This window comes from Phyllostomus discolor, chromosome 6 (assembly GCF_004126475.2).
Source record: "Phyllostomus discolor isolate MPI-MPIP mPhyDis1 chromosome 6, mPhyDis1.pri.v3, whole genome shotgun sequence".
NCBI lineage: Eukaryota > Metazoa > Chordata > Mammalia > Chiroptera > Phyllostomidae > Phyllostomus > Phyllostomus discolor.
Window position 1 is genome coordinate 166,590,645 of NC_040908.2, and position 25,329 is coordinate 166,615,973.

Below are 25,329 nucleotides of genomic sequence, written 5' to 3' on the forward strand. Positions count from 1 at the left end.
ATAACAGTTTTTAATGCCTTTTGCCATCTATTTGTGTGGATCTGACAAAATCCAAAGAATCCCACTAGTACCTCATTACTTGCACTTAAAGCCATTAGAATATCCTAGCATTGAGTTTTACATTACTTAACAATGAGGATGGGTTGGTGAGTGCAGAGGAGCCACTACTTAGCTCTGTTTATGCAAACAGACTGCCTTCCAGATTTTTTGTTTATACTTTCTTGCTCCAGTTTTAACACATGTATAGTAGATATGAATATCTAATTAGGGTGTTTCCCAGAATCATTCAACAAATACTGAGTACCTACTGTATCTAATTAGATGTGAATATCTAATTAGGGTGTTTCCCAGAATCATTCAACAAATAGTACCTACTGTATACCAGGCATTGTCCTTTTAAGAACAGTGGATTGTGGTGATGGGAGGTAAGAAAAAGGAGCTGGTCTTCAGTTGGGTGGTTTCTCAGTTATTTTTTTAGTGCTTCTACCTGATTCATATATGGCCTGGATGGGTATAACTTTGCTACTGATACAACTTGTAATTTATTGAATGTTCTGTGTGAAACCCCTTTATAGGTGTTTCATTGTTCTTTAATGCAGTGATTGTTCTGTTAATTGCAATCTTATTCTACCATCAAGACAAATAATTGCTGAGCCATGGAAGCTGTTTTTGGTGACAGGTTAAATGATAAAGACAAGGGTTGGAAATAGTTTTTTCCTCCGGGTAAGAAGTGGTCAATAACAAAGATGATGACCAACATCTAGGCTACAGTTGGGTTGGTTTCCCACCACTTGGAGGTTGTGTCTATTTTGGTCCCTTTTTCTTACAAGAACCATCACAAATCTAATCTTGTATTGATATAGCCCTTTGGTCTGATGGGTGGGACGAGCAGGTTTTAAAAGATGGAGCCTATAATTTCATCGATTCAACAAGTATTTTGAGTGCTACTCTGCAAGCTGTTTTAGGTACTGGGGATATCTACAGTCTTGAAGCTTATATTCTAATGGGGGAGACAAAAGGTAAAAAGTAGAGAATATTTTTTAGGTGGGGAAGTCAGTGAAACCTTCGTGAGGTGGCGGTGGGGGACTAAATAAGGGAGTAATATATAATTGTGTTACGGAACATTCTGTCTGGTTGAAACTTCAAGGGAGTCATTCTTGCTTTCTGCTTTGAGAGCATGGTCTCACTGTAACAGACAGCGTAGGCAGTTTTTCATGACTGCCAGAATCTGGGCTGGTTTAATGCTATATTTCTACTATAGCTTAAAAAAACTTGTTAAGGGGAAAAACCCTATTAAGAACAGTGAGGAAATAATTCTAAAACTGGATTTGAAATGATTGAATTTAACTTGCTGATATTTCAACATTGTTTTTGAAATTATTTTTGTTTAAGCTTCCAATCAAATATATCTTGATGAGTTCAGGCCATGTGGTCTGCTCTTTGTAACTGACAAAGTGTTATTGTCTCCTGGCATCATTTAGCTCAGGAGCAACACAGTTTTTCAGAGCATTGCTTTGTTTTAATACACTGATTTTCCCATAGCCTTGCATCATTCATTTTCTTGAATTAAATGTGATTCACATTCACCTTAGAGCTAGCTTTGCACTTAACGAAGCACTCACTAAGCTGCCTACCATGTGGAGAGTGCAGAGATGAACACGGCGTGGTGCCTGTCCTTGCCTTGCCTCCACAGCAACTTCCTGTTTAGGCCTTGGGTAGTCAGATGGGTGTATCACCGGAATTCAGATGGGAGTGGGAATCATCACACTCCTGTAGTGATGGCCTCCAGCCCAGCCTGATTCTGGATGGGTAAAAGGTCTTAGGAGGGCAGTTTTCAGGATGATTTGGGGGTTTGGGCTTGCTGTTAGACCTCTTAATGTTGACTTAATCGTCTAGGCATCCTCAAAATTGAGTTGACTTGGGTGAAGGCTAAGTTAAACCAGGCTTCTTAACCTCTGGTTTAATGCATCAGAATTAAACTCGACTCTAGGGGGATAGAGTAGTGAGGTAGACTGCCTTCATTGTGGTATTAAGTGCTGTTGCAAACTCCTGGAGGAAAGTTTGCTAGGTACTAGAGTTCTCTGCGTGGTCTCATGCTGCAGAAAATGGAATTCCCAGAATGATGGCAATGGGAATTCCTTTGCCAGAACTCCTTTTCTGCTGAGGGCTTGGAGAACATTAGTGGAAGCAGGAGACAGTAGAGTTTCAAAAGGGGAAGTCTCCAAGACAGAATTAAGAAATCCCTGTATGTGAAGACTTTGAGGAAATTTTGGTTCATTAGAAATGATGTGTTATTTTCTATGATAAGTACATAGAAAATAAATGAAAATGGGTAAAAACTCAGGAGTAAACAAAAACAGTTGTGGGGTTCAATTTTGTCATAATCATGGCCACAGTGTAATATAATAGTCATTTAACTACATTTGGAGAGTGGGGAAGTGCAGATGGGTGAGTAATGAGGTGTGTTTAGGAATAAAACTCCATATAGAGGTCATTCCATAATAGAGGTCAGTAGAGAATTTTAAAAGGTGCTAAATGAGAATTATGAGCATCTTAGACACAGGTAAAGAACAGCTGAAACGCTAAAAACCATTGCTTCTGGGGAGGATGGGGCAAGAGATTTGAAAGCTTTGTATTGTTTGCATGAATTATTTTGATAAAAATAAAAAGTTGTCATGCTAACAGTTCTTTTTTCCTGTTTTAAGCCTTACCTGGTGGCTTAACACTTTCCAACATCTCACCAAAATGTGAATCTTCTACCAAGAGTAGGGACTTTTGTATTATTTTATTGGCAGGTAAATAGCACCCCTGAGATGACAAAAGGCAAAGAGATGATAAAACTAAAGGAGGAGGAAGTGCTTAGCTAATGATACCTAAACCTAAAATGCCGAATTTTTTTTATGACCGCTCTTGATTTGCCGCACTTGTCCAGGCCAACAGGGAAACTGCTCTTTGTCCCGTGGGACTAGCTCTTGAAGGGCTGGGTCTGGTGGTTACCTTAATATCTACATCAAACATGCTGTTTGCAACAAGATGCTACCTCTGTCAATTTCACTGTGTAAGGAGTATCAAAACCAGGTTTGAGAGTTCGGTGCTTGCTTAGTATAGAACCTCCAACCCTGGCTGGTGTGGCTCAATTGAGTGCCAGCCTGTGACCCAAAGAGTTGCTGGTTCAATTTTCAGGGCACGTGCCTGGGTTGCTGGCCAGGTTCCCAGTAGGGGGTGCACAAGAGACAACTACACACTGATATTTTTCTCTATTCCTCTCTCCCCCTCTCTGAAAACAAAATCTTAAAAAATAATAATAAAAACTTCCAGGCTATTGCAAGGGGAGCAAAGATACTTTTAACCTACTGGCTTGAGCTGGAGTAGGATACTGTGATTTATTTGTACACTCAAAATGGTTTGAAGAGCAGACTTTAGTATTGAACAATTAAAATTTTTCTTGGAAAGTCAGGGAAGCATCCTGGCAGCTAGGATGCCCCCCAAAAGTTTCTTGTAGAATTTTAGTATGGCACATCTATCAAACACAGAAGGTCCAGCAAGGTAAGGAATCAGATTTTGAATATTCGCCTCAAGAGAAGAATTATGGGATGAAATTGATTATGTAATCCTTATATTTTGCCCCCTTTTTTAATTTTGTCCTCACCCAAGAACATGTTTATTTTAGGGGGAGGGAGGGGGAATTATCAGCTGCCTTTTGCATGCACCCTGACCAGGGACCAATCCCGCAGCTTAGGCATGTGCCCTGACTAGGATTTGAACCCGTAACCTTGTGGTTTACGGGACAACACTTGAACCAACTGAGTCACACTGACCCAGGACTGCCCACGTTTTTTAATATCTCAGAAATTTAAGTGTATTGCTATCTATAGTTTAATCGGCAGTGTTTTGGTTTTAGTGGTACATGAATTAATGATGTATATTAAAATCAATGATATACCTTAAAGTTAACGGCCTTTTGGATTAGATGAAATATGGTTACTTTGCAGGAGTGTAAGTATACTGTGTAAATGGTAGTTGTAGAGACGGAATGGCATTTTACATTTTGCTACATGTCAAATTGTCCTCAAAAATCATTTGACTTTATTTTTCCACCAGCAAGGTATGAAAGTGTTTCCCTAACCCATCATCATCACATCTGTTGAGCTTTTCCAGCCTGATAGGTTAAAATGGTATCTTATAGTTAAGCTTATCATCTATTTTTGTGAGTGAGGTGGATCATTTTTTAAAAAAACTTAATGTTGGCACTATTACAGATATCCTTTTTTCCATTGGAGGTCATCTTTATATGGTAAAGAGCCATTTGTATTTTTCTGTCTTTTGATATCCTAGTCCTTAGCTTTTTTCTTAAAAAATTTTTTTTAAAGATTTTATTTTCAGAGAGAGGGGAAAGGAGGGAGAAAGAGAGGGAGAGAAACACCAGTCAGTTGCCGTTCCCATGCCCCCAGCCGAGCACCTGGCCCACAACCGTGCCTTGACAAGGCATCGAACGGGCAACCTTTTGGTTCACAGACCAGTGATCAATCCACTGAGCCACACCAGCCAGGGCAGTCGTTACCTTTTAAAAAAATTCAGTGTTTTATTAATTTGTGGAAGCAGTGTATAGATTTTAAAAACTAGCTCTTTGTGATATGTTGGTGGGTTTTTTTTTTCCCAGTTTGTCATTTTTATTTCTTGATGCTTTTGCTATGCAGGAAAATGAAATATGTGGTAATTGAATTTCTAGTCTTTTTAAGGACTTAAGGATTTTGCATTATACTTGAGATTTCTGCACTTAAAGAACATAAGGAAATTCTTTTTTTCTGGTACTTCTTTGGTTTTATTTTTAGAGAAGGGGGAAGGGAAGGAGAAAGAGAGGGAGAGAGGCATTAATATGTGGCTGCCTCTTGTGTGCCCCCACACAGGGGACCTGGCCTGCAACCCAGGCATGTGCCCTGGCTGGGAATTGAACTGGGGACTCTCTGCTTTGTAGGCCTGCGCTCAATCCACTGATGTACACCAGCCAGGGGTATGGTTTTATTTTTTAAGTTTAAAACTAATGTATTTGAAAATAAATATAAAGTGTGAGTGAGGTAGATACCTAGCTTTGTGTTTCAGATGGTCACTCAGTTGGGGATCAAAATCAAACAAATTGCTGTGAGTAAAGGGATGGAGATACTGTTAATAGAACATACCTCCTTTTCTGATGGTAAGAAATTTTAGTGTTCTCTTGATGAAAGACTGGAATCAGCAGGACATAGATAGCTTCTACCTACTCTAAGAAACTTTCCAGGTGGGACCACTGCCTTAGACCAATTAAATCAGTCTCTAGAGGGTTGGCCTGGGGGCATCAGAATCAACCCTGGTTGTGAATGTGTGCCTCCAGTGGTGTAAATAAGGCACTTAAGCTTTATGGAGTGGGTTAATCAGATTGTTGTGATTTGGCATGCCTGTCCTGCAGGGATTCAATCTGTAAGATTCAACATGCAGAATCTGCTGAAGAAACCCATCAATATAGTTGTGACAATGCCCAGGGCTACAGGGACCCCACCTCTGTCTCTGTTAGGATGGATGAGAATGATATTTCTCTCTTCACTTATTCCTTGTGTGTCTGGTAACACTATTTTCATCTCTGGTGGACAGCATACAGACCAATTTGGGGGTAGATAACAAGTTTTTTTTTTTTAAGATTTTATTTTTAGAGAGGGAAGGGAGGGAGGGGGGGAGAGAGAGAGAGAGGGAGAGAGAGAGAGAGGGTGGGGGGGACATCAATGTGTGGTTGCTGGGGGTTATGGCCTGCAACCCAGGAATGTACCCTGGCTGGGAATCGAACCTGGGACACTTTGGTTCCCAGCCCGCGTTCAATCCACTGAGCTACGCCAGCCAGGGCAGATAACATAAGTTTTAACTCCTAACTTTAAAAAAAAATTTTTTTTTGTTAAATTACCCTCATTGACCATCTTAAGACAAAGCTTATACACGATTTTGAGGGTCTTGTACTTGGTGGAAGAGCTCATACCTGATTGGCAGTAGTCCTGCTCCAGTTCCACCTGCGTGCGCTGCCATGTTGGCCCGTTCTTACGCTTGTTCTGTCAGGAGGCCCACGGCCTTCCCTCAGGTCCCATGGCCTTTTTCTTGAAATAAGCTTCAAGACCATTGGTAGCCTCTTATAAAATGTAAGTTGTCTTGTTGCAGGCTATTACTTTAGACTTAGACCAAGTTATGGGGCCATTATGTTGGCCTAAGTGGATATATTGTCCCCCAGGTTCCCTGGTGGGTGGAAGACTTGCTGAACCTTTCTCCAGCTGGCTTTCTGTAATGCTTGTAAGTCAAAGGACAGGCTATATATTAGCGGGTATCTTAATTTCTTGGTGTCCAAAGTCATGTTTTTTCTACCCCTTCTTGGCATCCAATCCTGGTACATTCTGCTGCTGCAAGCAAAAACAGCCCCTGCCCCCCACCGCCCCAATTTTTGGCTTGTATATAGACCAACATTCCCATTGGTCAGTCCAGTTGGTCATCAGAGACTAATTTCTTACATAGTTCATACAACTCTGGGTTTAAGAAAAGTCATTAGGAACTTGCTGATTTTGCTTTACCAAAATCAGTAATGAAATATAAACAGTACCTGAGAATCATCAAAAATCAAGTTGGTCATAAAATAATTTCTTCCAATAAACTTCCTTTAGGTTTTAGTGTTGGATCTCTGTTAAGATGGCAGAAGGGTAAGCAATCTGGCTGGTAGTAGTTCCCCCTTCACCGAGGGGGAATGGGTAAGTCACAGCAGTGGTGTGCCGTGCTTAAACACCAGTTGATATGGAAGGGTATTTTGTTTTGGGGACAGTACTTGCTCTTAATGTTTTTTTAAGGTTTTATTTATTTGTCTTTAGAGAGGGAAGGGAGGGAGAAAGAGAGAGAGAAACATCAATGTGCGGTCGCTGGGGGTCATGGCCCGCAACCCAGGTATGTACCTTGACTGGGAATCGAACCTGCGACACTTTGGTTCGCAGCCCGTGCTCAATCCACTGAGCTACACCAGCCAGGGCCTGCTCTTAATTTCTTGACATTTATTTCTGGTCCTTACCTCAGCCATTTCTGTCTTTCCAGATCCAGATTTCTTTCTTTACTATTCCAACCCTTTTGTTCTCACTGGAACATGCATTCCATTGATCCAAATTTTGGTTATTTACCTTCTTAATATTATCACTTCCTTACCCAATTTGAAATCCATAGCCAATAACTCTCATTCTTTTGCCTTGCAAACCCTGAGGCTGCCCAGTCCCCCAGCTTTAATCATGCTTGCATGGTGAAGCCACAACCCAGATTAAATCCAATTTTTCTGTTCATCCACCTGCAGGGTGAGGCTGAAGGTGACTGGAGAAAAGCAATCTCAGTGATTAGTCTTACTTTAAATAAATGATCACACACTGTGTAGACCCGTAATTCTGCCAAGCAGCCAGAACAGATCCCTGGTCCATTCCTCTTCCCTCGTGTTTACTCAGCTAATGACCTGCTTCATACTTCCCTGACAAAATTAGCAATCAGAAGAGAAATTAAGCATTCTCATCACTCACCTTTCAGCGTCTGCACCCAGATCACGTTCTGTCTCGGTAACTGTGTTTACGTGAGGCCATTTGCTCTACGTACACATTAGGGCCCGTCCTCGTCCCTGCAGTTCTTCCCCTCACGTCATCCATTTTTCCTCTCTACTGGATCGGTGTTAGCATTGCAAACATTCTGTTCTTTCCATTAAAAGTTCTTGGCTCTATTTCCCCTGCCAGTTACGACCACTTCTTTATTCCTTTTTGTAGCAAAACTCAAATTTATCTGTGGCTTGTGTCTCCAGTTACCACCTACCATTTTCTAGCCAACCCACCCTCTTTAGTCAGGCTTTCCCCACAGGAACGTTGCTGGTGATTTCATGTTGCGAAATAATACACCCTTTATATTGTGGTGGTTTCTCCTGTGTGTTATCCTTGTGATCCAAACTGATGGAAGTGCCACCATCTAGAATTCACATTCCAGCCCAAGACAGGCTAGGACATGGTAAATAAGTAAACTGTATGTTAGGAGATAAGAACTTTGTATTAAAGATACAGTTGAGTACGGATTGGGAGAGCTAGAACAATGTATATGTGTGCAGTTTACTGTAATAACTAGGGTGGCCGAGCCTCATTGCGAAATTGACGTTTGAGCAGACTTGAATGAGATGAAAGTTAGCCAAATAGACTATTTTTTCTTAATTTTATTTTTGATTTTAGAGAGAGGGGAAGGGAGGGAGAAGGGAGAGAAATGTTGATGTGTGTAAGAAACATTGATTGGCTTCCTTCTGTATGTGCCCTGACTGGGAATTGAACCAGTGACCTTTCAGTGTGTGGGACAACACCCAGCCAAATGAGCTGCTCCAGCAAGGGCCCTAAGGTTCCAGATTGTAGCTGACCTGTTCTAATATCAAGGAGGCCAAGGACAAGAGTGGAATGACAGGGAGAGGATAGTTCAGTGGTCATCAAGGGCCTGACTGAGTGAAATAGTCTTGCATCGTTTTTAATCAGATGAGTATTATGTGATGCACTGTTTCCAACAGTGTCTTGATTGGGGGATTTTTTTCATACAGTAAATCACACCATTTTTAAGAGTACAACCACAATCAAAATAGAGAACATTTTTGTCACCCCGATAAGCCTTTGTGCTGCTTTGCAGTTAATCCCCTCAGTCCCTGGTCAATTCTTAGTTTTCATCTACCTATTCATATCTTACTAGTATTTTGACATTGTTGATCACACTGTCCTTAACACTTAACTCATTTGACTTCTAGGACAGAACACTGTTGGTTTTCTTACTTTCTCAATTTCCTCTGCTGTTTCCTTTTTCTGACCTTTTGATTTTGGAGGCTCTGGGGTTCAGATCTTGGTCTTTAGTGATTCTGTGAATTCAAATGCCATTCTATATACAAAAATTCCCAATTTATGTCTCCAGGTCTTTCTCCCAAACTCCAGATTCATATCCTACTACCATTTGACATTTGACAGTATTGCCTGGGTGTCTGATATTTCAAACACAACTTGTACAAAACAACTTCTGGTGCCACCAGCCCCACCTTCAGTTACTCTGGCCAAAAACCTGAGGGGCGTACATACCCACATTCAGTCTGTTAGGAAGTCTTACAGTCTCCGTGACCGGCAGCACCCTAGTCAGCGCCACCATCATCTCTCACCTGGATTTCCTAAGTTCTTTCCTAACTGATCTCCCTGTTCCTACAGCCTCCCATTTATTCACAATATAGAAGCCAGAGTGATACTTGCTCATTTTTCTTTTCTAGTCCTCACGTGACAATTTTCAATACCTTTTTTTTTAGGAGTTTATTTACTTATTTTTAGAGGGGAAGGGAGGGAGAAAGAGAGGGAGGGAAACATCAATGTGTGGTTGCCTCTTGTGCGCCCCCAACTGGGGTCCTGGCCTGCAACCCAGGCATGTGCCCCGCTTGGGAATTGAACTGGTGACCCTTTGGTTCACAGTCCAGCACTCAATCCACTGAGCTACACCAGACAGGGCCTCGTTGCTTTTACTTAGTTTTTAAAAAGATTTTATTTTTCTAGAGGGGAAAGGAAGGAAGGAGGAGAGAAACAGATTGGTTGCCTCTTGCACACTCCCAGCTGGGGACCTGGCCCACAATCTGGGCACATGCCCTGACTGGGAATTGAACCAGTGAAATTTTCAGTCCTCAGGCTGGTGCTCAATCACTGAGCCACACTAGCCAGGGTTTTTCGTTGCTTTTAGAAAGAGAGGAAGAGGGAAGAAAAACATCCATGTGACAGAGAAACATTGCTTGGTTGCTTCTCATAAGCTCCCCTACTGGAGATTGAACCTGCAACCTAAGTGTGTGCTCTGATCAGGGATCAAACCTATATTTTTTGGTGTACAGGACAGTGCTCCAACCAACTGGGCCATGCTGGCAGATAGTGTCACAGCTACCCCTCACCCCCAGGCATTTCATTCAGAACTGGGCCACCCTTTGGTTTGCAGGCTGGCACTCAATCCACTGAGCCATACCAGCCAGACCATCATTCAGAATAAAATCATGGTCCCCAGACAAGCCTATAAAGCCCTTTGTTGTCTGCCCCCTCCTCCTCTTAGGTCACTGACTTTATCCTACATTCCTGTGCTCACCCAGCTTCAGCTACACTACACTGGATGGACTTTTTGTAGATCTATTGAATACACGTCAGGCCCTTTCTCCCTCAGCATTTGTACCAGCTATTCCTCTAGGTAGTTCAGCAGCAGATTTGGGGTTTCAAGGTAAAAAAGAAGTTGACAAGTTTTCAGAGCAATAAAAATGAGACTATGTCTCTCTCTTCTCCATGCTTCTCTGTTAGGTGGCATCACCAACTCCCCTGGCTTTACCTACTGTCTAGATTATGGAGATTTCCAACTGTGTGTCTCTAGCTCCAAGTTTTCTCCTCTATGCTTCAAGAAGCTGTGTCTGGCCAAGAGGCCATGAAAACCTGATACTTAAATCTGCAGCCGTGGTTCCTTCTAATTTGGAGAACACCCAATCTCTCCAAACAGATGTGTAGAATTTGTCTGCGGGCAGTGGTCATCAGTAAATGCTACTAGCTGTCAAGAGGAAGGGGTCAGAAGAGGAGAGAAAAACCCGACTACATAAGCAGTGACAATAGGGGAAGGCGTCTTGATGTTGCTGTTGCAGACACTGGTTGGGATTTTTCATGTGCTAGAAACTGGACCTCTGAAGTTTTCACATGAAATTACCCCACCCCTTCATTTCCCTAGGACCTATAATTCCTAGGTCAGTGGTGCTGCTGAACTTCCCACAGGATGAATGCTCCCTGCCCCCACAAAGAATTACCCATTCCCAAATATCAGTAGTGCCAAAGTTGGAACCCTATTTTAGGTGGTTTCATCGATGGCCATTGGCTGGCCATCATAGTGCCAACCAATATGATGGCCATAGCCACATACAGTGCTGTGAGTATAAAATATCCACTGGATTTCAAAAACGTATGAAAAAGAATGTTGACCACTCATTTTTAAATGATTGTTATATATTAAATGATGTTTTGGGTATAATGAATAAAATACACTATTAAAAATGATAGTTAATTTCATGTTTTTTACTTTGACATTAAACAAAGGTTTTTACAGCATTCTCTTCGATGTTACACAAAATGACGTTGATTGAGGACCTGCTGTACTTGTGAGCTTTCTTTGACTTAATACATCAAACCTGATAGGTCTGAGGTAGAAATCCCAAGTCTCCCTACTCCAAAATCATTTCTCCTCCAATTGTCTCCATTTGTTTAAATGCTATTACCATCTATGTAGCTGCTCCAGCAAGATTCCTGGTAATCATCCTTGATTCTTCTGTTTCTCATTCTCCCTCATCCTTAGCATGTATTATATCAAATGTGGCCACCCCTGTTCACGTCTTTGTCACATAGTCAAGACCATACAATCATTCCCCAGGACTACTATAGTAGCTGCCGCCTCCTGGCATCTTATTTACTTCCTTTTTCCCTTCTCTTCCTTCAGTTTACTCTCCAGTCAGTAGCTGGGATATTATTGATAACTATAAATCATATCACTTGTCAATTTAGCAACATCCTGTTGTAACGGGATTTTATTTAAAATAAAAAGCCACCCTGGCTAGTGTGGCTCAGTGGATTGAGCACTGGCTTGCAAACCAAAAGGTTACTGGTTGGATTCCTAGTTAAGACACATGCCTGGATTATGGGCCGGGTCTCCAGTTGGGGGCATGAGAGAGGCAACCAATCAATGTATCCCCATGCACATTGATATTTCTCCCCCCCCCCCCCCCCCCCCCCCCAAAAAAAAAAGTGAGTAAAGTCTTTAAAATGAAAAGCCGCCCTGGCAGGTGTGGCTTAGTGGATTGAGTACTGGACTGCTAATCAAGTTTGCTGGTTCAATTCCCAGTCAGGGCACATGCCTGGGTTGTGGGCCAGGGCTCCAGTAGGAGGTGCTTGAGAGGCAACCACATTGATGTTTCTCTCCCTCTCTCCCAAAAATAAAATCTTTAAAAAAAAAAAAAAAAAAAAGGGGCAGAGACGGTGGAACTGTTTGATAACCTAGGAGGATCCTTTTGAGACTTGGTGATCTTAAAATGCAGAGCCTGAGTGGGTTTGTCTCTGGGTCCCACAGTCAGGGAAGAAACGGGAGTGGGAGGCTGGGATCTTTGAAGGACTGAAGAGGGAATGACAACTCTCTTCCTTCTGCCTTTCTGCAGATGGTCACTATTTTCACAGTACCCTGTACGTGTTCCTCCACAGCAGTTTTCACAGATGTAATTAAGGTTTGCTTCTCTACTGGGAAACTCCTGTCTCAGTTCATCACCAAATCCTGGCTCACAGTAGAAATTCAGATGAACTCAGGAACTTTTAGTATGAGGCCTCAATGGACTGAAACGGTCTATAACGAGAAATTTGGCCTTTGCAAAATAGAGATTTTTATACCCACAACATGCAATTTTTCACGTAAGAACTGAGGTTTAGAAATACAACTTCTGTTCCTATTCAGCAGTCTTCTTACATTGGATGAAAACCACCTTTCCTAGTGTTATCTACTGGGGGGAATGAACAGATTAAAAAAAAGATTTTAGTTTTAGAGACAGGAAGGGGGGGACCGAGGGAGGGAAACATCAATGTGAGAAATACTGATCAGCTGCCTCCCACCTGCACCCTGATGGGGCACTGAACCTGCAACCTAGGCATGTGCCCCGCCTGGGAATTAAACCGGCAGCCTTTCACTTTGCAGGATGATGCCCAAATGAGCTGCACTGGTCAGGGCAGAAAAGATTTTCTAAGGGAAAAATATTTGATGATTCTGCAAGGCTTTTCCCCCTCATGAGAGAAACTTTACCACACAAACTGTGCTGTCCAATACAGTAGCCAGCAGCCAGTCACATGTGGCTAATTATAAGGTAAATTCAGTGTTTTAGCTTCACCAGCCACATTTTAAATACTTAGCAGCTACAAATGGGACAGCAGAGATACAGAACACTGCCAACATTACCCAGTTTTACTGGACTGCGCTGATGCAGAGCTGTTGTGCAGAATCCAACTTTTCCCCTTGCTTACCCTGACAGAAATCAAGATATGCTAGACTGTTGTGTTAGCACAGGGGACAACCGGAGATTTAGGTGAGGCCAAGGGAAACCTGTATATATTGATTTCCTTGCTCTACCTGATATTTTGTAGATCAGCCATGAGGAAATCCCAGTATCTTTTGTGTTACCCGCCCTTTTTGTAAAACAGGGACAGTCCTTTGCCTCCTTGGGGAATAGTGAACCTGAAAGGGCTCTGTACTTCACCACCAGTTGGGGTGTACGTACTGACAGGTTAACCTCTCTAGATTGTTATATCCTATCCCTCTGAAAAGCAGGGAAATATTTTGCTTCACCTGTCAGGATTATTTTAAGTATAAAATATGCGGGGAAAATGCTACATAATTATATTCATAGGTAGTCAGAATTTACATGCCAACGTTTTCATATAGGATACAATATAAGGCTTAAGTAGGGCTGAGTCCACCATTAAACTTGTTTATGGGGATATAAGTAATGGTAATAAAGTGATAATGGTAGAAATGGACATTTCTAGAAATCTAAGGAATTCTACAGGATACATTTCATTGCAGAATGTTGTCACTACCAGTCATTAATACCCTTCTTGCTTTTCTGCTCAAAATATTAATGTCGTAACTATCATAATGTCACTTGATTTGTCATAACTATCTTTTTATTTTAGCCAAAGTCTAATCCTAGCAGGATATTAACACCATAGGAAGAGAAGTCTTAAACGTACTATGAAGTTGAATGGAGTCAACCCGATACGTCGTCGGTGATGCTCTGCTCTGGCTCGTCCTTTTCCTAATGCAAGGTTCTCTGTGGGGCTTGCTTCCATCACTGGAAGGCGCAGCTCTGGTTACTTAGAAAGAAGGAGCACAGTTACCAGTCTGCCTCAAGATGCTAGCTAACGTCACGCAACTCTGCTGAGGCCATGTCACGTACCGCACTAAATCCTTCCTTCCACATCTAAATTTCAGACATCAATTAATTTGAATTTTGTAGTTTGAGCACAACTAAGAACCAGAAGATACTGGTTGTAAGTCAGTCACACAAACACAAAGACATACTTGTTAGAAACGTTTATTTGTCAAAATATTTTTTTAAAAAAAGTGGGAGCGGAGTAAAACAAGACTAAATTTCAGCTAACGCTGTACCACGATCACAGGTCAGATGAAAAAACAAAACAAATAAAACACCCTGCCCCCCACCCCAGTGGTCCTAGCAATTTCACAGGATTAGCTTCAGTGTTAGAGTCCAGAGCTAACAGAGAAGAGTAAAAGGTTGCTTGCCACTACATGGTCATTTTAAAGGGTAAGGAGATGTTGCAGGTAGGGAGAAGGGTTCAACTCCTAAGGAAAGCAAGATAAGAGGGGGGTTCCACTGTACAGGAAAAAGGGGATGCCAGCATAATCCTTACCTAGGGCTGCTCAGAGGCTGAGAATATAAGGAAGAGAGTGAAAGGCTACAGAGATTCGTATCAGGAGGAAAGAAAAGTCAACTTAGAGGCATTAAATTAAGAAAGAAAACATAGTTGGTCACAAACTCCTTTGTTTACTGAAACATGAAGCAATGGAAACATCCCGGCAAAGGGAACCGCGCGGAGTAAGTTCTCATATATGACCGCAGCCTGAGGGTTCAGTCCACAATTATCCTACCTGAAAGAGAGCACAACACAAGAGGCTTACACAGTGCCTGGAGAGCAGCTCGGCTCCGAGTGCAAGGGCCCTGGTCCTGTCCTGTATTCCAGAGGGAAAAGAAAGAACAAAACAAAGCCATGTCAGACTGGATGGAACATACCCCATGTAGCATTACCCAGGAGTCTATCGTGACTGTCCACTTGTAGGGCTCTAGCTAGTAGCTATAGTAGAACAAGAAGCAATCTATGTGGAAGACTGCTGTGTTGGTGATAATACACATTCCTTCCTTATTTCTTATCCATCTTTTAAGCAAGACAACCTCTGTGATACAAGGCTACTGTCACTATACCAAAGGGCATACAGATATTGTCAAGAACCATAATTTAACTTCTGGGGCCAGAAAGAGCAGAAGATTCCAAGATCTCAAATATGGCAACTACACTATGTATTCTAAATTTGTTTTATTTTAATCTTTCATAGTAAACAAGTTTTCAAAAATAATCATACGGGGTATCAAGGAATGTTCATTTACTCTCCAATATACCTACATGTTAGAGTCAGATTTGGAGCCATAATTCTAGTAGTCCCCTAGCTGACCACATCTCCCTTACCAAATCAAGAGGAGAAATCCTAAAATTCTCTAGTTCTTCCACTGATGATGCAAGCTCCAGACACCAATGGCTGGGGGGGGGAGTTAACTCACACCAAGCTCCTCTACTTATTACAGACAAAGGGCCAAATCTTGGTCTTGATCTGTGCCAATCGACTTCAAAAGCTGTGATGTTCTTGAATCAGTTCTGCTAGGGTGAGACCCGAATTTGGATTCCCCAACAGTTCTGGAGTATTTCATCCTGGCAGCCTCATTAACATCAGGCTCCTGGGACTGCAACCAACTCAGGGTTATTCAGTCCGTTTGAGGTTCACACCTGGAAGGTAAGTTTCTTTAAAAGTCATCACTAAAAAGAAGTTAGTTGAACAACCACTGCTTGCAGTAAAAAGTCACTTTAAAATACCTATGCAATACCCTTTAAAGATGACATATATTAATTTAATATTTAACTGTGAAACATACTTAAGAGAAACAAGTTATCTGATGGATGATCCCACCTTATTTTAGAGGTATATCCCACTTCACGGCAGATTCAGCTACTTTAAAAGTAAAAATCAGTGGCAATCTGCACAAGCAGTAAGGTTGTCCATTCATGCACATGGACACGTGCTGCTACACAACGGTCTCAGGAAACCCCTGTCTCCTGGCCATACAGGATATCGCCTGCTACAAGTCCATGCCATATTTGCTTCTATGAAATGGGCAAATTGCTATTGCTTTGTTTTCTTCTAAACATATACCAAAGGAACCCTGGAAACTCAGTGGTAACTTAACCTTGCTACCAGGCCTCCCATTAAAGTAATTCTCAATTTCAAGGTACAAGGAAAACCATGAGAATAGAAAGCTGTCATGATACCATGTCCAGTTGGATGAAGAAATTTGTCAATCTCTAGATATTCTGTTATTCTTGCCATTCTAACATCTTTGGTACACATTTTCTGATGTAGGAAAAATTAAATTTCCAGGGTCACCATTAGTGGGATTTTATACACATCAAAAAATTACCTGGTTTATCTAGTTCTTTTCAAACAAAACACAAAGACTGCTGGAAAAAATGGGAAGCATCAGGCTCTACACGACAGCGTCATTGGCTAGACATGGCTTAAGTGCCCATGTAGAACAGGATGCTCCGGATTACTGATTACGAAAGGACTTCACGGGGCAGTGGCAGCAAAACATTGTTTTCAAGCATCTTATAAAGTAGTTTTATTAGCCAATTAGAAGTCTGAAGTTATAGTTAAAATCTCACCCTGATGTTCATTAACTCCTGAACCTGTACTCTTCATCTTAAAGTTCCACAGTGACTTCAGTGGAAAGAGAATGGGTTTAGGAGTCAGCCAGACCTGACTTTGAATTCTGACTCGATTTCTCAATTACCAGATGACTTCAGGCAGAGCGCTTAACCTATGAGGTTTAGTTCCCTTCTCTGTAAAAAGAACGTATCTTAAAGGCTTATTGTGTAGATTAAATAATATGCACAGAGGGCACTCAACAAACGTTAGTTCTCTTCACTATGTTTCTATAACCCAGATCTGCTTACACTGGATTAAAGAACAGTAATCTCACTAACAAAAGGAGTTTGTTCTCTCAGAAGGAAAAGGATGGAGCCATACACTAAAACCTCAACAGGCCAAAAGAACCTGACTTAACGTAGAGAAATATTTAAGACTAACATGTAATTTTTATCTCTTGCCTACTACTGTCCTGACAGCAAACAGGTGGCCTTAGCTTCCCCTATGCAGCACGGGTCTCTCTTAAGAAAACTAAATGGAGTCTCTTAACTGCACCCACCCCACTCTCACCTCCAGTTTTTAAAAGGCTGAGTACCGCGCTCGGTCCACGTACTGCTCCCGCTCATACCGGGCCATGTCATACAGAGAATTTCGTGCAGCTGCTGAAGCCTGAGAGAGCTCACTCTCTGGCCCATAACCGTAGCCCTCTCCAACTGTGGGGAGCACAGGTGCACCACGTCGAAGGGGGCTCCTGTCCCTTCCATAATAGGAGGAAGTGGTGGCAGCAGCCATAGGACCTGAGTTCGGCAACAGGTGTCTGTCGTAGGGATCAACAGAGGTGGAGTTGAGGTGACTGTTAACAGCTGTATTCTGGACTTGAGGCAGATGGGACATGTTCTGCTCTGCGTAGTTGTATGCAGAAGCTGCTGCTGCTGCCGCCACTGCCTCATAGGAGCGAACCCGGTAACGCTTGTAGTAGTCCAGCGCTCCATATGCATCGTTGTAATACACGGATTCCCCGTAGCCCACGGTGTAAGGCGTGCGCACTGCTCCGTACTGTTCATTATACTGCTCGGTAAAGTCTGCCACGCGACCCGTACGATCTACTGGGCACTCTTTGGACCAGTGCCCCTCTTTCCCGCACCGATAGCAGCCGCTCTGGTCTCCCATCCCAGGGGCAGTCCGAAGGCGGCTGGTGGACAATTGCACGTGCATTCGTTTGCCTTGAGGAAATAGATACAAGATTTATTATAACTCACTGCCATTCTTTATCCTGCCCCAAATAAAAATAAACTAGTTGGCATAAGACACACACACATACACACACTCCTGGGACCCTAATTCAGCAATCCTCTCTAAAAGTTTTAATACAGATAAGAGCTAGGAAGTTTGACTCTTCATAGACCAGTAATACTTTCTCCTTACACCAGGTAGGATGGATTCCCTCCTACTTCTGTCTCCACAACTCCCCCATGTCAACACAGAAATTGAAAGTTTCCAAGTGTCACTGCTAAGACTGTGAGATTTTGGGGGGAGGGGGGTTGGTTTATGAGACTGTAAGATTTTAACAGTTCAAAACCTGCCAACTCTTCCAAATCAAATATCCAACAAAAAACTTCAGTTACATTACATTTGGAAAGTATCTTACCAACGTTTCCCTGATTTTCTCAGGGCCACATTAGGCCTGAGCATTTACCGCAGCTTAAAAACCACAGCAAACTTCTGTCCATCTTGTTCCCTCCAGCCGCTATTGCAGGTGTCACAGAAGGGTATGTTGGGTACACAAATCAAACCAGGCTCATCATATGCTTTATCTTCAGAAGTTATAAAGCCCTCCAGATTTCAACCTCATCCCCAATTTTCCAGCAAGGGTGACTCTGTGCCTACTATGGAAAAGAAAACTACCTGATCAAGGTCTCTCAAGCAAGCATTAGATCTTGAAATAATACTGGTTTCTTAGGGACAGTATTCCCATGTAATGGAATGATTAGCATTTCATCTTGCCATCTAGTTTACAATTCTTTATATGGGATTATCTACTTGTTAGAAAAATACAGCATTTGTCCGAAGCCCTCTGGGCACCCATACAAACAAGACACATCCAGGGAATGACCAGCACTGCGACACCTAAGAGAAGAAACGACGTCTGCCCTGGGTCTGTGTACCACCAAGCCCAGGGAACCCTTACTGATGCAAGCATCCAAGGTCTTCAAAAGCAGTTTGAGAAAAGGAGTATTTTTGGCAGTATTTAGTCCCAAACTGCGTAAGACCTTGGAGATCAAGTCAGTGCTTTTCAAATTGTAGCCAAAACACAGCCAGTACAGACAAGGGAACAGGGGTTTGCACCACTCTTAAGGGCTACTCAGAACAGATCCCCCCTCCGCAAGTTGCTCTCTGACAGACCTTGTTCTGGATGCAGTTATGCGATAGGAGGCCTCGTGCTCCATCCACCATCCTGTTGGAAACAGCCCGACTCAGGACGGCAGCCAGAACAGCGCCATGCACTGACCCTGAGAGGGGAGCGGGTTAGTGCAGTAATACCACTTCAGTCAAACTCATTTCTGCCCAATGTCTAAGATTCCTACCACCCCAGTTTCCGGTAGTTACTGCCTCTAACTTAAAGCCCTTTCTTTAGTCCTTGCTGGCATGTGGCTCAGGCGGTTGGAGTGTCAACCCATAAACCGAAAGGTCACAGGTTTGATTCTGGTCAGGGCACATGCCTGGGTTGTGGGTTCTGTCCCCTGCTGGGGCACATGCAAGAGGCGCCTGATCAATGTTTCTCTCCCCCTCTCCCTCCCTTCCCCTCTGTAAAATCAATAAGCATGTTTTCAATGAGGATTAAAAAAACCCCAAAACCTCTTCTTTAGCAGAAACAAAGGAGCTCAGGTTTTTACTTCCAGCTGCTAGCAAGGAGGCGGCACCCACCTCACCACTGACTGACACAGTCAATAGGTACCAAATGGCATTAATTCTCTGAAAGCAGCATTTAGCCATCCCACTGTTTGCAGAGATTTAAAAACTCTCATTCTAATTCTTAGAGTTAAGGGCCACATGCTACTATGCATAGAACAGAAACACAGATTTTTGCCCGAAGTTATCTCACAAATGTGGAGTTCACCATAATTTAGACTGTAGGGTTACAAATCACTTGTTTTTCAACCATGAATGTTGACATTAACCTGTGTGACAAACTGCTGCAACTCTGAAGTCAGAGTAACCATGCCAATCTAAAAAGCAGCCAATCCAGAGGCATCTTTAAGGAAAAAGCTTCGGTTTAACTTGCTCTTTAATTTTATGGATTCTGGGTGCATTTTTTAAAAAAGAAACAAAACCCAGTGATTTTTCCCCTTGATGTTTCTGTTACTACGTCCAATCTTTATCCCAGCTTTATTCAAAGAGTAGACCTTCTAGGTTTGTAAATATCTGTGGCAAAATCTACCTCTCATTAGTAACTATCAAAAACACTTATGTAAAATTCTTTTTACCTAGAACTAAAAGATCTGTAACACAAATGAGAAGTTTTTTTTCCCCCCCAGTCTTCCCAAAGATTGCAACTATGCTTTTCATTTAAATTCCCTGAAGTTCTTATAATTGAAACGTGCTTCTCTGTTAACTTAAGGAACCAGGGTAAAGAAAACAGAAAATTAAACTCTAAGACTCTCCTACACTTGGAGAGGACAAAACTTAAAAGATTTCCTGAGATCTTCAAAAGTTACTGAAATCCACTGCTGACATTTACAATAAGACTAGCCCAGTGCAAGTGTTTTCTTCTGAAATCTGGAACAGAAGAGAGTATTAAAATGTTGAGGTGGGCAACGTGAGGTCCTAATTGCTGAACTCCTATCACATGCCAGGATCCAGAGGGCTAGGGACGCAGCTGACACACAACAGTACTTGAATTTAATGCTTATTTACACACTGGGGGAGAAAACAGGAGACACCTGAACTCCTACAGAGCGTTCCCACTTCAGCTGCCTGAATTGTTACTTGGAAGGCTTAAGGATTTCCAAAGTAAACTGTCTGCTAACTCAATAAAGGTGCAGTTCCCTGCTGCTTGTGGAGAGAAAGCAGACCCTAAAAGACCGAGGTCCTTTCAGAAGTCATACAACGGCGGCAGAAGGCAGAGGCCTAAATGCCAGCCGTTAACATATAAAGGTTCGAGAGATGCCAAAGAGGCATTCTTAAGAGGCCACCTTCATTAGACAGCTGAAGAGGCCTTATTAAAAAATGAGATGAATTGGTATCTAGATTGTATTTTCTGTAAAACTCTGACTTACTATCTAATGTTAAACTTTCTCCTGTCCTCTGGAGAAAAAAGAGCTGGTTATAAAAATGGCCATGTGCACAACTCAGAGCGCAGTGCTTTCTCCAGAGGGGTCAGGCTAAGAACAGGAAAACCAAATAAAGGATTTTTCTTTTCCAATGATGACATTTTTAAAAATCTTATGGGTCATGTGTTACTCAGGCATCCACTTTCTCAAGTAATTAAACCTGCTTTATTAACACATACATTCCTCCAAAACCAACTTCCCCCAATTAACTGACTACCATATACTATTGGACCCTAAGCCTTCATTCAAGTGTGTATTAAAAAGGCTAAGGACACGCATAAGGACACTACTAGAGTAGCTCTGCGGTTTGTACCTGACTTCCACTGCATTCTTTTCACACTTTGCTTACTGCCTGTCAAGCAAGAATCACCATTTCTCTCTGCCACTGCCCATTCAGATTTCCTCCCCTATCAAATGAAAATGATTAAGAATATTTTTAAAGTTGTATGAAATGTAACAGGTTTACAAGTTAATAAAAATAAACATAAATAAGAATACCGCAGGGATCACCAACTCTATTTTATAAGTGGGAAAGATAAGCACAGAGAGATTAAAATACTTGTCCAAAGTTATATGACTAGTTAGCGGTAGCAAGTATCTACGACTTTTGCCCCAAAGATTACAAAGCAGCTAAAGGCCAGGGCCCCACTGGCTGTGAACACGGACATCTGGTGCACTCTCTGCAATCTCCACTATTTGCAAACTTTCTTACCCTTTTGTAATCAACTTTTCCTCCTCTTCCATTTCTTTCCTCCCTGGTTTTCCAGGCTTAGCAGAGGACCTTAAGTACTTCTTAACAACCCTTTTACTAGCACTCAGACAGAAGTGGTGTTGATTTATGACCCTGAGGAGTGGCTGTAAATGTGTGGTCCAAGATTATATTGTCAACAAAAGCCTTGTAGAACAGCGCTGTCCAAAGGAACTTTCTACAACATTGGAAATGCTCCGTATCTGCACTAATACAGTAGCCATTCACCTCACGCCTTCTGAGTGTTTGCAATGTGCGCAGCACAATTAAGATGAATTTTAACTCTTATTTAAAATTTCAATTAAACAGGTACATGTGGCTAGAGGCTATCATATTAGCACATTCCTAGAGTCACTGGACAACCTCCTGTGGTATTAATGACAACGTATGTACCTTTATTATTGGTATAAATAACACATTATTTGCTAAAATATCTTACTGGAGTCTCTTCAGGAGCAGGACCATCATTCCCACTCAACCTAATTATTTTAGGATTTCTTTTCCCCGTAGGGTTGAATAACAGGTGGAGCAGAATCCAACCAGGCAGTCCCTGACTGACGATAGTTTGATTTTATGATGATGTGAAAACAGTATGCATTCGGGAGAAACCATGCTTCGAATGTTGATCTTTTCCTAGGTCAGCAGTATGTGTACGATACTCTCACGATGCTGGGCAGTGGCACCTGGGCCACAGCTCCCAGTCAGCCACATGAGCACTAGGCAAACAAACGATACCCTACAGTGAGGCAGCGAATGCATTTTAGTATTGACTTACGATATTTTCAACTTCCAATGGACCTATCGTAAGTCGAGGAACACCTAGTCCACGGCATGGATTTTGGCTCTGCTTGAGCTGAACAAATTTGACCATTCAAAAGATACTCCCCCAAATCCAGATTCACCACCCAGATTTGTAACACAGCGATTCCTCCAGGTGTCTTGGTTCCTCTCTCCCACCACAACCCATGCTGGTCAAGAGTATAAATCCTACACACATTAACTCTCAAACATAAGGCTTCTTGGTCACAATCAGAGCATCAGGTAAGCCACCACCTCTGTCCTCCCTTCTCCCATGAGGTACTCATTTGCCCACCCACCTTACACTTCCAACAGCACTGAAATGAGTGAAGCCTGAAGGATAAACTCACAGTTTGTCATTCTGTGCAGCTGCTGACAACCTAAAAAGGACCTGGCAAAGCTGGAAAGGGAGTAATTGTGCTTATGAGTGGTAAACACACAATGTATTATTTCCAGCTAAAACAGACTGGAAGCTACGACCCAACCAGCCTCACGGTGCTGTGTGCTTGCCTATGTCTTGAGCTAGACCTCACTCGGTTCTGACACCCAGGCCCCAGAGCAGTTCACCTTGAAACTCGGTGTTGTCGAGGCCTCTGATGGCCTCCACGGCATCCTCTGCCCGCTCCATGTGTACGAAGGCGTAATCTTTCACGATGTCACATTCGATGACCGGACCGTACTCCTCAAACTTGGCTCGAAGCTCTTGGTTGGTACAGGTGGGACTGATGTTGCCCACGTGCAACTTGGTTGAAGCTTTGCTCTTGTTCTTGCTGGCTTCCACGTTGATGTTCACCCCGTGCAGCTTGTAGTGGTGCAGGTTGCGAATGGCATCCTCTGCCGCCGTCTTGTCCTCTATGTGCACAAAGCCGTAGTTCTTGATGATGTCACATTCCAGCACCTTGCCATACTGCTCGAAGAGTGAGCGTATCTCCTGCTCTGTGGCCTCGCGCGGCAGGTTTCCGATGAACAGCTTCACCATCCTGACAAGAGCCTGGGAGAGAAGGAAAAAAAAGGTTTCCAAAAGTTAGGGGTGGAGCAGGCAATCTCAGGACACTGCCTTTGGTTTACTCTTCCACAGGAGTGCCTGGCACCTTCGCGGCCGTCATGCAGGCGTCCATTATTTTTTCCTCAATAAGAGGGGGACAGGTTTGTTCTTAAAGACCAGTGTGACGTGAAAACGGGGTCGGGGGTCCGCACGTACTGCATTCTCTACCATCTCCATGAAATGAGGCGCCTTTAAGTAACACGCCGAGCTGTTTCACATCTTAAAACACTCGCTGTGGGGCAGGAAAGAAAAGAGCCCAAGCCAGGGCCCAGAGACGTCTACCTGAGGGTCCCCGGCCACAGGTTTTGGAGGGAAATCTGTGTACCTGTCCTACGTAAGGGTTCACCTTTCAAAATACTCTAAGAATAAAAAGGGTCCCTTGGCCCCAATCCCACGACCCCCCACACCCACCCCAGAAACACAACCCCCAGCTTCTCCGCCCCAACAAAGACTCGACCCGACCCAGCCCCGCCTCCTGCCGTTGTCTTCCCCGGACCTCCCCCAGAGAAGAAACCCAAACCCAGGGACACTTCCGTGCTCTGAGACTCGGCCTGGCCCACTTCATCTCGCCCTCGGGCTCCCCACACACCCACAAGACCCGCTCCTACCTCCGGGCGGCGGCGGCGGTGGCGGCGGCTCCCGCGTCAGAGAGAACGCTACAAAATGGCGAAGGCCGCTGGAGCCTCGGCGCGACCCGGCCCTTTCTCGCGCGCCAACTCACGCACGCGCGAGTGCGCGCTACCTCTCCCCTCCCCTTGCGGGCCGGACGACCAATCCCACGGCTGCATGTAAATGACTGCCCTAAGGTTTGGCTCCCAATCGTCCGGACTCGGGGGCGTGGCTAGCTGGTGACGCCACCGCTGAGCGGAGGTCAGCCCGCCCCCAGCCCTGAGTAGCCAATCAACACCCTGGAAGGGGGGGGCCGTCGTTTACACGTCACAACGGCTCCGGACGCAACCATTGCGTCCAGAAAAAATCAGAAGGCCAGGGTGTCACTAGCCATCACAATGGATGGTGCTATAAGGGCCTGCAGAAGCGGGGGTGGGGGCCTGCAGCTGATGACAAAGGGTTATCTCACTGGGTTCTCTAAAAAGGGGCTTTCTTAGCGTGCTGGCCAACCTCTAGCACAGCTTGAGACCTTTTAGAAATACAGACGCGCCACATTCTAAGCAAATTAGCCTTTTTTGGGGGGGGGGTGGTGGTAGAGTTTTAAACATAATTTAAGAATTACTTTTCATTACAAACGTGTTGTTCGTTAGTGATGAAACAGAACGAAAGACGGCAGAGCTGGGATGGCTCTAGGAAGCATTCTATGCAAGCTACCCTTAGTCATGTTCTGTTCGTTCATGTATGTACGTGGGCTGGTTTTCTCTCTGTAGCAACTGTGTGTCCTTCACAGTTCCTGGCCTGTGGTGAGCACACCAAGGAATACTTGGTGCAAAGGCCCAGAGAGTTTCCTTGATTTGGGTGTGGGACAAGATCTGCGCGTCCACACCAAGCTGCCGGACCAGGCATCAGTGAGTCCCGGGGCACTTTCTAGCGTTCAAAATTTAGCTGTGGTCCAAGGGCACCTCCTGGTGGCAAAAGGGAGATTATTTGGTGGTTTACTCACTGTCACCCGTGAACAAAGAATAGACATTTATGAAGACTGATGGACCGAGTTTATCTCGGAGTACAGCATGCCTCGGTGATTGTCAATCTCCATTTCTCTCGTGTGGTGGCTCCGTAGAATCTCTTCTGATACCATCAAGCACAAATTCCTGAGGCTGCCCTTTTCCTCCCCAGCTACTTGGATATGTTTCTTTCACCGAGTTCTTTCCGAAGAGGCACCATCCTTGCAATGTTAA

General features: G+C 43.4%; 1 protein-coding gene and 1 long non-coding RNA gene across 2 annotated transcripts; one reads left to right on the forward strand and one right to left on the reverse strand.

The window, feature by feature from the left end:
• Positions 1–316: 316 nt before the first annotated feature.
• Positions 317–3,044, forward strand: LOC118501394. The gene is made up of 2 exons (XR_004904043.1): positions 317–2,448; positions 2,508–3,044. It is a non-coding gene; the product is annotated as an uncharacterized LOC118501394 (long non-coding RNA).
• An 11,101-nt stretch (positions 3,045–14,145) lies between these two features.
• On the reverse strand, positions 14,146–24,198 carry LOC114498661 (RNA-binding protein 4B-like). The gene is given in 5 exon segments (XM_028514746.2): positions 14,146–14,736; positions 17,131–17,495; positions 17,497–17,783; positions 23,005–23,428; positions 24,091–24,198. Coding segments are annotated over 4 exon segments (1,068 nt in total). The 5' UTR covers positions 23,417–23,428; positions 24,091–24,198; the 3' UTR covers positions 14,146–14,732.
• Positions 24,199–25,329: the final 1,131 nt, after the last annotated feature.